Here is a 14737-nt window from a genome sequence, read left to right as displayed (position 1 = left end):
CATGGAAGAAAAAATAGGGACAACGTTAGGAGCCCTAACACAAGACATAAACAAAATACAAAACTTTACTAAAAATGATGAAGAGAAGCCAGATAACTGAGAGCTCCTAAAAATCAAACACCTATGCTCATCTAAAGACTTCACCAAAAGAGTAAAAAGACCACCTACAGATTGGGAAAAAATTTTCAGCTATGACATCTCCGACCAGTGCCTGATCTCTAAAATCTATATGATTCTGATAAAACCCAACCACAAAAAGACAAACAACCCAATTAAAAATTGGGCAAAGGATATGAACACACACTTCACTAAAGAAGATATTCAGGTGACTAGCAGATACATGAGAAAATGCTCTTGATCATTAGCTTTTGATTTTGATTTTGTTAACTCTTTCAATTGTTTTTCCGTTCTCTAATTCATTTAATTCTGCTCTAGTTTTTATTGTTTTTTTTCTTCTGGTGCTTCAGGGTTTCTTTTGTTCCTCTCTTTCTATTTGTTCAAGTTGTAGGGACAGTTCTTTGATTTTGGCTCTTTCTTCTTTTTGTATGTGTGCATTTATTGATATAAATTGACCTCCGAGCACTGCTTTCACTGTGTCCCAAAGGTTCTGATAGGAAGTGTTTTCAGTCTCAATGGATTCTATGAATTTCTTTATTCCCTCCTTAATGTCTTCTATAACCCAGTCTTTTTTAAGCAGGATATTGTTCAGTTTCCAAGTATTTGATTTCTTTTCCCTGATTTTTCTGTTATTCATTTCTACTTTTATGGCCTTGTGGTCTGAGAAGATGCTTTGTAATTTTTCAATGTTTTGGATTCTGCAAAGGTTTGTTTTATGACCTAATATGTGGTCTATTCTAGAGAATGTTCCAGGTGCACTAGAAAAGAGAGTATACTTTGCAGTTGCTGGGTTGACTGTTCTGTATAAGTCTATGAGGTCAAGTTGGTTGATTGTGGCAATTAGATCTTCCATGTCTTTATTGAGGTTTTACTGAATATCCTGTCCTTCTCCAAAAGTGGTATGTCGAAGTCTCCTACTATAATTTTGGAGGTGTCTATCTCCCTTTTCAATGCTGTTAGAGTTTGTTTTACATAAAAATTTAACAACACGGTTATATCTTCCTGGTAAATTGTCCCTTCAATCATTTGGTAGTGTCCTTCTTTATCCTTGGTGGAGGATTTAACTTTAAAGCCTATTTTGTCAGAAATAAATATTGGCACTCCTGCTCTTTTTTGATTGCTGTTTGCTTGATATATTTTTTCCATCCTTTGAGTTTTTGTTTGTTTGTGTCTCTAATTCTAAGGTGTGTCTCTTGTAGGCAGTGTATAGCTGGATTGCAAATTTTTTTTTTATCCTATTTGCCACTCTCTGTCTCTTTATTGGTTCATGTAGACCATTTACATTCAGCGTAATTATAGATAAGTATGAGTTTAGCGCTATCATTTTGATGCCTTTTTGTGTGTGTTGTTGACAATTTCATTTTACTTTTTTGTGCTCAGAAGTTTTTCTTTGTAAATTGTATGTTCCTTGTTTTCATTGTATTTGAATTTATTTTTGCTGAATCGTTATGTTTTCTTGGTTTTTGTTTTGAAATATGGAATTGTTAGACCTCTTTGTGGTTACTGTATTATTTACTCCTGTTTTTTAAGTAAAAACCTGACTTGTATCACCCTATATCACCTTGGTTTCCTCTCCATATGGAAGATCTATGCCTCCTATATTTAGTCTCTCTTTTTTGATTGTTGTAATCTTGTACACACTGATATCAATGATTCCCTGTTTTGAGCATTTTTTTAAATTGATCTTATTTTGTTTTTGTGATTTCCCTATCTGGGTTGATATCAGGATGTTCGGTTCTGTGGCCTTGTGTTGTGTTGGTATCTGATATTACTGATTTTCTGACCAAAGAATTTCCTTTAGTAATTCTTGTAGCTTTGCTTTGGTTTCTGCAAATTCTCTAAGCTTGTGTTAATCTGTAATTGTCTTAATTTCACCTTCATATATGAGAGAGAGTTTTGCTGGATATATGATTCTTGGCTGGCAGTTTTTCTCCTTCAGTGCTGTATATATGTCATCCCATTGCCTTCTTGCCTGAATGGCTTCTGCTGAGTAGTCTGAACTTAATCTTATTGATTCTCTTTTTAAAAAAAAAAAATTTTTTTTTTTTTTTTTTTTTTTTGTATGTAACTTTTCGTTTATCCCTGGCTGCTTTTAAAATTTTCTCTTTATCTTTGGTTTTGGCAAGTTTGATGATAATATATCTTGGTGATTTTCTTTTGGGATCTATCTTGTATGGGATTCAATGAGCATCTTGGATAGAAATCCTTTCATCTTTCATGACGCCAGGGAAGTTTTCTGCCAACAAATCTTCAACTATTCTCTCTGTATTTTCTGTTATCCCTCCCTGTTCTGAAACTCCAATCACACGGAAGCTATTCTTCTTGGTAGAGTTCCACATGATTCTTAGGGTTTCTTCATTTTTTTAAATTCTTTTATCTGATTTTTCTTCTAATATATTTTTGCTAATTGCCTTATCCTCTGTCTCCCCAATTCTGCATTCCAGTTTCTTGATTCTGCTTCTCTGACTTCCTGTCGAGTTGTAATTCTGTAATTTTATTGTTAATCTTTTCAATTTCTGAATGCTGCCTCTCTATGGATTCTTGCAACTTATTAAATTTTCACTATGTTCTTGAATAATCTTTTCGATTTTTTTCAACTGCTTTATCTGTGTGTTCCTCGGCTTTTTCTATAGATTGCCTTATTTCATTTCTGAGGTCATCCCTGATGTCTTGAAGCATTCTGTATATTAGTTTTGTATATTCTACATCTGGCAACTCTGGAAATGTGTCTTCTTCTGGAAATGGTTTTGATTCTTTGATTTGGGGGTTTGTAGAAGCAATCATGGCCTGCTTCTTTATGTGATTTGATATTGAGTGCTGTCTCTGAGCCATGTATAAGTTATTGTAATGATTTATTTTATATTTGCTCACTGAGTCTTATCTTCTTCTTTTGTTTTGTTTCAATACACCCAGATGGGCTACTAGAGTATGTTAACTTGATGGTTGGAGCCTTTGAAACACTTATGTCCTGTTAACAGCTGGTTTGAGCTGTTACCAGGTATATGAGCCTATGAGTCCATTCCCTATTCTTGAATAGAATCAGCTTAGGTGTCCTGATAGTGGGTCACCTAGTGTGTGGCATTGGCTGTCACCTACTATCTTAGAAGAGTAGTGGTAATGGTTGTATGCACTGGTTTCTGGTAGCGGCAGAGGGCCACACTCTGAGTAGGGCAGGGTGCTGACAGCCTTCCCCCAAGTGCCAGTGAGGTAGGAGCATCTCTGTTCTCTACAGTGCCCTGGTGGGTGGGCTCTGCAGCTGTACCTTAGGCACCCAGTGCTTGTACCTCTAAAGGTACACACAATCAACACCACTGGAAGCAGCAACCAAGGAATGAAATGAAGCATTGCGTTGGGCAAGTCTGGTGCAAAAGACTTCTTTAAAGTGTTAAAAGGCAAAGATGTCACTTTAAGGACTAAGGTGTGTCTGACCCAAGCCAAGGTGTATTCAATTGCCTCATATGCATGCGAAAGTTGGGCAATGAATAAGGAAGACCAAAAAAGAATCGATGCCTTTGAATTATGGTGTTGATGATGAATATTGAATATACCATGGACTGCCAAAAGAAAAAACAAATCTGTCTTATAAGAAGTACAGCCAGGGTATCCTCCAGAAAACTACTGAAACTTATAGAAGAGTTTGGCAGAGTCTCAGGTTATAAGATAAACATACAAAAATCACTTGGATTCCTCTACATCAGCAAAAAGAACATCGAAGAGGAAATCACCAAATCCATACCATTCACAGTAGCCCCCAAGAAGATAAAATACTTAGGAATAAATCTTACCAAGGATGTAAAAGACCTATACAAAGAAAACTACACAGCTCTACTACAAGAAATTAAAACGGACATACTTAAGTGGAAAAACATACCTTGCTCATGGATAGGAAGACAACATTGTAAAACTGTCTATTCTACCAAAAGCCATCTATACATACAATGCACTTCCGATCCAAATTCTAATGTCATTTTTTAAGGTGATAGAGAAACAAATCATCAACTTCATATAGAAGGGAAAGGAGCCTCGGATAAGCAAAGCATTACTGAAAAAGAAGAAGAAAGTGGGAGGCCTTACTCTACCTGATTTCAGAACCTATTATACAGCCACAGTAGTCAAAATAGCCCGGTACTGTTACAACAACAGGCACATAGACCAGTGGAACAGAATTGAGAACCCAGATATAAATCCATCCACATATGAGCAGCTGATATTTGACAAAGGCCCAGGGTCAGTTAATTGGGGAAAAGATAGTCTTTTTAACAAATGGTGCTGGCATAACTGGATATCCATCTGCAAAAGAATGAAACAGGACCCATACCTCACACCAAGCACAAAAACTAACTCCAAGTGGAGTTAGACCTAAACATAAAGACTAAAACGATAAAGATCATGGAAGAAAAAATAGGGACAACTTTAGGAGCCCTAATACAAGGCATAAACAGAATACAAAACATTACCAAAAATGACGAAGAGAAACCAGATAACTGGGAGCTCCTAAAAATCAAACACCTATGCTCATCTAAAGACTTCACCAAAAGAGTAAAAAGACCACCTACAGACTGGGAAAGAATTTTCAGCTATGACATCTCTGACCAGCACCTGATCTCTAAAATCTATATGATTCTGTCAAAACCCAACCACAAAAAGACAAACAACCCAGTCAAAAAGTGGGCAAAGGATATGAACACACACTTCACTAAAGAAAATACTCAGGCAGCTAACAGATACATGAGAAAATGCTCCTGATCATTAGCCATTAGAGAAATGCAAACTAAAACTACGATCAGATTCTATTTCACTCCAACAAGGCTGGCATTAATCCAAAAAACACAAAATAATAAATGTTGGCGAGGCTGCGGAGAGATTGGAACTCTTATACACTGCTGGTGGGAATGTAAAATGGTACAACCACTTTGGAAATCTATCTGGCTTTATCTTAAACAGTTAGAAATAGAACTACCATACAACCCAGAAATCCCACTCCTCGGAATATACATTAGAGAAATAAGAGCCTTCACTCAAACAGATATATGCACACCCATGTTTATTGCAGCTCTGTTTACAATAGCAAAAAGCTGGAAGCAAACAAGGTGTCCATCTACGGATGAATGGTTAAAAAAATTGTGGTATATTCACACAATGGAATACTATGCATCGATAAAGAACAGTGACAAATCTGTGAAACATTTCATAACATGGAGGAACCTGGAAGGCATTATGCTGAGCGAAATTAATCAGAGGCATAAGGACAAATATTCTATGAGACCACTATTATAAGATCTTGAGAAATAGTATAAACTGAGAAGAACACATACTTTTGTGGTTACGAGGGGGAGAGGGAGGGAGGGTGGGAGAGGGTTTTTTACTGATTAGTTAGTAGATAAGAACTGTTTTAGGTGAAGGGAAGGACAATACTCAATGCATGGAAGATCAGCTCAACTGGACTGGACTAAAAGCAAAGAAGTTTCCAGGATAAACTGAATGCTTCAAAGGTCAGCGGAGCAAGGGCGGGGGTTTGGGGACCATGGTTTAAGGGGACTTCTAAGTCATTTGGTAAAATAATTCTATTGTGAAAACATTCTGCATCCCACTTTGAAATGTGGCATCTGGGGTCTTAAATGCTAACAAGCGGCCATCTAAGATGCATCAATTGGTCTCGACCCACCTGGATCAAAGGAGAATGAAGAACACCAAGGTCACACGACAACTAAGAGCCCAAGAGACAGAAAGGGCCACATGAACCAGAGACCTACATCACCCTGAGACCAGAAGAACTAGTTGGTGCCCGGCCACAACAGATGACTGCCCTGACAGGGAGCACAACAGAGAACCCCTGACGGAGCAGGAGATCAGTGGGATGTAGACCTCAAATTCTCAGCAAAAGACCATACTTTATGGTCTGACTGAGACTAGAGGAATCCCAGTGGTCATGGTCCCCAAACCTTCTGTTGGCCCAGGACAGGAACCATTCCCGAAGACAGCTCATCAGAAATGAAAGGGACTGGACAGTGGGTAGGAGAGAGATGCTGATGAAGAGTGAGCTAATTATATCAGGTGGACACTTGAGACTGTGTTGGCATCTCCTGTCTGGAGGGGGGATGGGAAGATAGAGAGAGTCGGAAACTGGCAAAATTGTCACGAAAGGAGAGACTGGAAGGGCTGACTCATTAGGGGGAGTATGGAGTAAGGTGTATATAAACTTAAATGTGACAGTCTGGCTTGATTTGTAAACGTTCACTTGAAGCTCAACAAAAGTTAATAAAAAGAAAAAAAAAAGAAGTACAGCCAGAATGCTCCTTAGAAGTAAGAATGGTGAGACTTCGTTTCAAATACTTGGGACATATTATCAAGAGGGATTAGTTGCTGGAGAAGGATATCATGCTTGGTAAAGTAGAAGGTCAGTGAAAAAGAGGAAGACATTCATCTAGATGGGTTGACACAGTGGCTGCAGCAATGGGCTCAAGCATAATAACAATCATGAGAATGGCTCAGGACGAGGCAGTGTTAAGTTCTGTTGTGCATAGGGGCTCTATGAGTCAGAACTGACTCAACAACACCTAAAAACCACAACACATACAAATCTAGTATAATTTGTATAATAACTTTATTCACAAACTTTGAAAATGTGAAGATTATTAAAGTATATCTAAATAAATGGATAAGTATAACTCCATCATGTTTTAGAAAACTCAGTGTAAGTTTTATCATTTTCCCCAAATTGATCTACAGCTTCATATATTATCCCAATCAATATGAATAAAGATACTGTGTTGAAAGTTGATTCTAAAATACGAATGGAATTACCAAGGCCCAAAATATGGAAAGCACTCTCTAGAGAATAAATCATTATCTATATATTATTTTGCTCTACCTGATAGCAAGATATTATTTTTTGCATGTCATCACCAACCTATAGAGATTGATGTAGTACAGTATTAGATCATGGATTGAATGACAGACCAATGGATGTGAAGAGAGTGCTCAGAAACAAGTCCAAATTTTTTATTAGAGACCAGCAAAAAGAAGGGACAATAATAATTGTACCACAAAATTGTTTATTCATACAAAGATTAAAAATTATATTACATTCAACTCCTACCTCACGGTATTCATAGAAATCAATTCTAGATGATTTAAAATTACTACATATCAAAGACAAAACTCTAAAAATATTAGAAGACAACAAAGCAGATTACAGTCATGCCTCACTTAAGTTCTGTGAAACAGGACATTGTGTGATTTGGACATTGTGTGAAGACCATACTATTTCTTATGGCAACTTTGAGACAGTTCCTTACTAAGGGACAGAGAGGGCCCAGAGTTCTACTAACTGCTGTGCTGACCGGGTTGGTGTCTGTATTCTGGTGGAGTGAAGGCATGGTAAGGGTGTGTGCTGAGCTGGCAGAACCCAAAGGCTGGACATTTAGGCGAGGTCCTTGGGCAGTCAGGAAGACATTAGGCCTTTTGGAGACCCAGGCAGCCTTGCAGGCTGAGGATGAGGTATTGGGGTGCAGGGCAAGCTCATGGTAGTTTCCTTAAGCACCAGCTGGTCCGAGTCTACATCTGTCCAGTTCTCCAATTGAGATTTCTGAATTTATGGGGACAGGGACTTATATGCAAAATACAAAACAAAACAAAGAAGCAACTAAGTGAGGGATTCACATAAAAAATACAGTAAAATTGAGAATTCCTTTATCAAAAACATTTTAAAGAAATGGCAAACCACAAATGGGAAGAAAATATCTACAACCCATTTCAATAACAATGAATTAGTATTCATAATGTCTACATAATTCCTACATATTGATTTAAAAAATTAAAATAAGGAAAACATTTGAACAGCAGTGATCTACAGAAGATGGTAATCAAAATGGGCATTCAATCCATGTGGAAAACGAGAAAGGAAGGGGATTAAATGAGAAAGTGTGCTGGATAACAGTGAGAATATTTAAGTGTATAGGCTATGTTAGTAAGTTTTGCTTTTAATAGCAAAGAAATATGCTGAAGGTTGTTAAGATCAAGAATATCACAAGAAGCTTTGTATTTTGGAAATGTACTCTTTATGTAACGAATGGATTTGGAATAGGAAGGGCTGTGAGTAGGGCAAGAATATAACCATGAGGAGAGACTATTAGAAAATATTAAGGATCTGAATCTAGTTTTCTCCAGTTGGGTTTATGGCTGTTTTGCAAATATAATGATTGATTGTTCCCCCTTTCACTTTCCAAACAAGTGTTCCACCTAACTGAACTTCTGGGTGTGTGGAAAATTATACTATTCAATTAATTCTCTTTTTAGTTTTATCACATGTCACAAAAAAATGAAAGGTGTTGCTATCTACTGGGATTAATCAAAGGCCTACTTTGCTAGTTGTCCACAAAGGACATATTTGAAATATAAACAACCTTGTCTTCAGAGGCTTCAGAAATATGAAAAGTTTCTCTTACTATATCTTAGTTATTAACCACCATTTTACTACAGAGATTGTTAATCATAGCTAAATTGAAGCCAGATGGAATACCCACCAAGTTTATCTTTCCATGCCAGGAAGAAGTGGAAGATATTTGTAATTTTGATTTAAGAACTTAATCTACATTATGAGATCAAGACATTTTAAAATTTTTTATCTGATTTAAATTTTGATCATAAAAAGAAAGAGGAGCTTGAAATTGTGAACCTACTGAAGTTGTTTAATGGCCAAGCTCAGCAGAAATCAGCCCATACCATGCAGTAATTTTTAGTTAAAGTAATATACCATAACTCTGGGAAATAAAACTGTAAAAATGTTATTTTATTGTTCAATCAAGAAATTGCACAGACAGAATCACATATCCTTGTCTGATAAAGTTTAAAGGAAAAGAACCATGGATAATTTAAAATCTGCACAGATTTATTTCATTTGTGTGATAGTGGGCTAGGGATCTGGAAGTGAGCAAGTATACACTTGGTTGAGGAGCTTCTCAGGCACAGGGACCCTGGGTCCAAAGGACCCGCTCTGCTCCGGCACTGCTTTCTTGGTGGTATGAGTTCCCCCTGTCTCTCTGCTCACTTCTCTCTTTTATGTCTCAGAAAGATTGGCTTAAGACACTATCTAATCTTGTAGATCTCATCAATATAACTGCCACTAATCCATCTCATCTCATCATAGTGATAGGATTTACAACATACAGGGACATCATATAAAATGGAGGACAATCACACAATACTTGGACTCATGGCTCAGCTAAGTTGTCAGATATTTTGGGCGGACACAATTCCACCTATGACAGTCGTCTAGAGTGGGGAGTGGTGAAAGGACAGTGAATCTACAATAGGTATGAGAAATGTTTTGGGTATGCTGGAAATGTTTTGTGTCCTGATTGAGATGGTCGTTTTGTGGACGTATATACAACTCCTAACAACTCATTAAGTTGTTGAATTTAAATTGATACCGTTTTTTTTTTATTGTATATGAAATATTGCTACATAAATTGATAAGGAGAAAATCTATTTGAGAGTTTGGCTTGACACACTATAGATGCCCAGGAGCTAAACCCAGATGCCATTTTACTACAATAAAAAGACAAAAAATACCAGATGAAGTAGGAGATAGACCTTAGGAAAGACTTAGGATTGAAATTGCTCAAAAAGTTTAGACGTCTGGAATACATGCTCTATATTCCTTGTTTTATTTCAGTATTGAAGATAAACTCTGAAGACTAGGACATAGAGCAAAAAGGTTAGATGGATCTGAATCAGCAATCTATTTTCTAGCCAATCCACGCACATAACCTGATCATACCATGAATACTTTTGTCCAGCTGCCTTTTCCTGTGTGGTTCTCATTTATAAAATGCCAATCTAAACATTATCTGGCAAAATACTCCTCAGAGCTGTCTCAGGAAAAGACAACTTTCAGTGTCCTCAGTGAGGCAGAGGCATAATATGCTGACACTTGTTGTAGGGGAAAAACATCACAAAGTTTAGTAAAGCAAAAAGGAAGTTTTATTCAGCATGTATTCAAAAAGGCAAAAGTGGGAATCAGACAAGCATACTGTCAGAACCATGTCTGTACAAGTCCAAGGAAATATTACAGGACAAAAATGGGAAATGGACAAGCATGCTGCTAGAGGCACATCTGCCCGAGTCCAAGGAAATACTACAGAATAAGCAAGAATGGGAAAATGGACAAGCCTGCTGCTAAAGTCATGTCTGCCCGAGTGCAGGGAATGTTACAGAATCATCAGTATATACTAACATTACAAATGGGCAAAATCATTGAAAGCTTCACCTATTCACAGTTTGGCTAAAAACTGTGACCCTACATTTTGGACTGTCTTTCTTAACAATCTTTGGTACAGGCTTCAGTAAGGACAGTCAGGAGGGTCTTCATTAGTCCAACAAATTTTCTATTCACTAAATGCTAATAGAAAAAGGTAAGAGTGGAAACTCTTTTGTGCTCTGTTTTATTGGCTTATCTGGAAGATTCTCTAAAAGATATTTTCCAAGACTATCCTAGCTAATGTCTTTGTACCTCGGTGCCCAGTTGATGTGTCCTTATGAATCCTCGTGAGTCCAGCTCCAGTTGGGTCACATTCCCTATGCTCAAGGACAGGGAATAATGACTCCAATATTATTTCCTAAATCACCCTAACACCTGATTTTAATCTGGATTTCTAGACTAACAGCTATGTTTTTTGAGAAAAACAAGTTTTTCCCTGGTGGTCAAAACTAGGATGTGAAACTGGAACAGGCTGCTCAGCCCTATCCTGAACAGAACCTGCACCATTATTTTCCCTTCCGTAGCCTGTCTCCGTCTCCAAGTATGATTTTGCTGTTAGCTCCTCTAAAAGTTAAAAGTTAACCAATGTTTCCCCGAAGACCGTGGAAAAACGAGTGATACCGATCTAAGCCTGTCAAACAGGACGATGTTCACCAGGATGGCACCAGTCACCCCCTGGGGTGATGGGACAATGGCAGGAAAAGATCAACATGTTTGAGATGTGACCACTGAGACCACATGGAAAGAAAATGGACATTCTATAAGTTCCTAAAACCCATGCCTCTTTTCCCTATAAAACCCCAGCTTGCCTCCAGTTTTCTGAGACAGACAGGTTTAGAAGGAGATCATTCCCCCCGGTCTCCATGTATCAATATATATAATAAAGCTCTTGCTACCCACCTCACCCTGTCTCAAGAATTAGCTGTTTGCGACAGGCGGCGCTAACTCGCGAAATTGTGGTAACAAAACCATATACCTGAGGGGTCTTAACCAAGTGACATACTACACCCCTCAAAATACTCAGGAAGGGTGTTGTGTGGGTGCTGTTGCCAACAAGATATTTTTGCAAGATAGACAAAAAAATACATGTAAGCATCTTGTGACCACGATCTAAGCATCCTGTGAAACTATCTGTAATCATTAACTACACAATTAATAATCAGCAACCAGTCAGAGTGTGATTATTACAATATTCATTGATTTTCCTGTAATTGCCCTCTCTGTGGTTTGGTTCCTCTTTTCACCCCATAAGAATGCTTGTATGAGGAAATTGCCCCAGGATTACCTGGTTCCATTTTCAATGGGCTTTGTAATTTCCCAATTGCAATTGTTTTAAACCCCTAATAAACCTGTTTTAACTTGAAACAGCATTTAAGTTTTTCTCCACAACAGAGCCCACTCAGATATACCTTCTCCCAGCCTTCTTTAACAACTGTGGGAAAATGAACTTGGTTTGGCCTTTTTTCTCTTATTTCTGAAAATAGCCCTTGGAATTTCTCAGCAATCCAAGGTGTCCTTGTCTTTCTAAAAGAGCCAAACAACACTTAAACATGTGTAAATGTATTGGGATTTCCCAACTCATCACTTTGGCAACAGACCTTTGGAAGATAGGGGGCATTATGAGGCTACACCCTATTCCCCCACGCCCTCTGCCCTGAGGCCTGATATTGGGCAGCAGGGTTAAAAAGATACTTTTCTGGTTTGGTGCCAACATGTCCGACCACCCACTCTTCCAGTGATCAGGTGGATATGCAGTGGGTCATGTAAGCTTTGATGGGTATAAAAATAGCTGGGGAAAGGACCTCAGAGTTCTTCATCCAGTATGTCAAGTGGAGACATGCATAGAAGAGTTCTCACCGAGTCACTTTCCAGAAGGCAGCTGGAAGAGACTTGTGAAACTGTCCCTTTAGGAATCCCTCAACTATGATTCTTGGTACAGCATTGATAGAAGTTTTCAGCCTACCTAAATAAGCCTGCCTGGACTGGGGAGAACAGCAGAAAGTAGGCCCCCCTAAGTCCCTCATATAATGTACAAAGTGGGGTATGCATAGAAGAGTCATCATCTCCTCCCAGAGAGTCTTCTCAAGTCAGGGGAATGCTCACATATGTATCTGCGTTTGTTGTGGTGTGCTATCTGCTTCTTTTGTAAGTAGTAAAACTACTTCCAATGTACTCATACTGTAGGAGCATCTAACATGTTCAGGCTCAGACTGGAAAGAGTGATATTCACGGAGTAGTTACTACCAGTGTTTGACTCCCTTTTAGTAAGGACCTCCTGGCTATTTAGAAATCTGGGACAACCCGTGTCTCGCAACAACACAAAGCAGGATCTCCTAGGTGGAATCCAATGTCACTAGTGGATTTATCACATCAGATTCCAGGTAATATTTTACTGCACTAAGTTCATTAGGTTGTGTAAGTTTTGAATTATTATAGAACTGTTTCTTATGAAATGCTCTACTCTTGGAGTTATCATTATTGCTATTACGGAAAGTACTTAGTAAATGACTCTTGATTTTGTCCAATAAGGTTGTAAGTACTATCTCTCTGCATAGTTATAAAATGAGATTTCTTTTCCACATTGCTAATATCACTTTGCCTTTATTTTACTAAAATTAGAGGGAATGATGGCAAATTATTTTCAGTGCTATGCTTAAATACAGAGGGGGCAAATAATAAGTTTCAAAATAATTATGCAAGTTAAATGGATGGGGATAATATTAAAAAAAATCAAGATTCACTTTTTCTCCAAGCATGTATGCAATCCTCTCTACTTTTATTATTACTATATCTTCTTTGTTGTTGATTACTTCATGGTTGTTATCACCCTTCCCCTTTGTTTTGCATTTTAATTGTATCTCTTCTTCACACATTTGATGCCAAGGCATGTTTACTGAGAATATGTTCTGTACAAAGCACTACACTGTCACTGAGATACAGGTTTAGAAACATTGCACTGATGTTTCATCTGAGTGATAGATGAGTTGCTTCAGAAACATAATTTTGAGTAGCCACATTTAACTTATCTGAATCTAATTTTCTTTCTACTCTATTATTTTTATAGGAAGAAAAGGAATAACAACAAATGGTCTAAACAGGACTGAAGTTACAGAATTTGTCCTGATGGGATTTTCAGACTCCTTGAAGGTTCAGATCTTACATACTGTTCTTTTCTTATTTGTTTACCTGGCAGCTCTCATGGGGAATCTTTTAACCATGCTTACTGCTCTGGATGGCCACCTCCAAACACCGGTGTATTTCTTTTTGAGATACTTATCTTTCTTAGATATTTGCTACATCTCTGTCACAGTTCCCAAATCCATTGTCAATTCCTTAACCCATAAAACCTCTATTTCTTTCTTTGGGTGTGCTATACAAGTCTTCTTTTTTATTGACTTGGCATCTACTGAGATAGCCATCCTTACGGTGATGTCCCATGATCGCTATATGGCCATCTGCCAGCCCTTACACTATGAGGTCATCATGAACCGAGGCGCCTGTGTGAGGATGATGGTCATGTCATGGCTCAGTGGGATGATATGTGGGTTCATGCATGTGGCAACAACATTCTCATTACCCTTCTGTGGGTCCAATGTAGTACATAAATTTTTCTGTGATATCCCACAGCTCTTGAGCCTCTTAGATTCCAAAGTAATCATTATTGAAATTAGAGTCATGGTTTTTATTACAAGTCTCGTAATAGTCTGTTTTGTTTCCATTGCTTTCTCGTATGTGTCTATTTTTTCTACCATCCTGAGGATTCCATCCAAGAAGGGTAGATCAAAAACATTTTCTACCTGCATTCCACATCTTTTGGTTTTAACACTCTTTATGATATCTGGTAGCATTGCGTATGTCAAGCCAATTTCAAATTCTCCCTCAGTGTTAGATCTTCTCCTGTCTGTGATTTACACAGTCATACCCACCACCCTGAATCCTATCATCTACAGTCTGAGGAATAAGGACATGAAGGTAGCCCTGAGAAGGCAATGTGGTATGCTTCATGGGTACTTTGACTAGAGACCACTCAGAACTCTGGAACTCTTTTCTAAATAATGTGTTAGCTTAATAAGCTTAGATTTTTCAATTGATTGCTGTACTTTGTCTTGGTTCTTTCCTGAAATGCCACTGTCCTCTAGGGATTGTCTCCATGTTGTTGTTGCCAGTTGCCGTCTAGTTGGCTCTGATTCATGGTGACCTTATGTTTAATAGAACTAAATATTGTCCAGTCCTGTGCCATTCTCATGATCATTGGTATGTTTGAGTCCATTGCTGTGGCTATTGTCTTAATCTATCTCACTGAGCGTGTCCCTTATTTTTGCTGACCTCTGGTTTACCTAACATGGCATCCTTGTCTAG

At 38.0% G+C, this 14737-nt stretch overlaps 1 protein-coding gene across 1 annotated transcript; it reads left to right on the top strand.

The window, feature by feature from the left end:
• Positions 1 to 8810: 8810 nt before the first annotated feature.
• Positions 8811 to 14398, top strand: LOC126059436 (putative olfactory receptor 14L1). Its single transcript, XM_049855120.1, has 2 exons — positions 8811 to 8847; positions 13443 to 14398. Exons 1-2 carry the CDS (start codon positions 8811 to 8813, stop codon positions 14396 to 14398), a joined length of 993 nt encoding a protein of 330 aa, XP_049711077.1.
• The last annotated feature ends 339 nt before the right edge of the window (positions 14399 to 14737 follow it).

Source organism: Elephas maximus, chromosome 16 (assembly GCF_024166365.1).
Source record: "Elephas maximus indicus isolate mEleMax1 chromosome 16, mEleMax1 primary haplotype, whole genome shotgun sequence".
Lineage (NCBI taxonomy): Eukaryota > Metazoa > Chordata > Mammalia > Proboscidea > Elephantidae > Elephas > Elephas maximus.
The sequence above is the reverse complement of the archived record's forward strand: the minus strand, read 5'-3'. Positions and strand labels throughout refer to the sequence as shown.

Bases quoted from the DNA above. Each gene is read 5' to 3' on its own strand.
- LOC126059436 (XM_049855120.1), top strand. From the start codon at position 8,811: ATGGCCAAGCTCAGCAGAAATCAGCCCATACCATGCA. The intron at 8,848-13,442 runs GTAATTTTTAGT...TTATTTTTATAG, and splicing joins AAATCAGCCCATACCATGCA to GAAGAAAAGGAATAACAACA.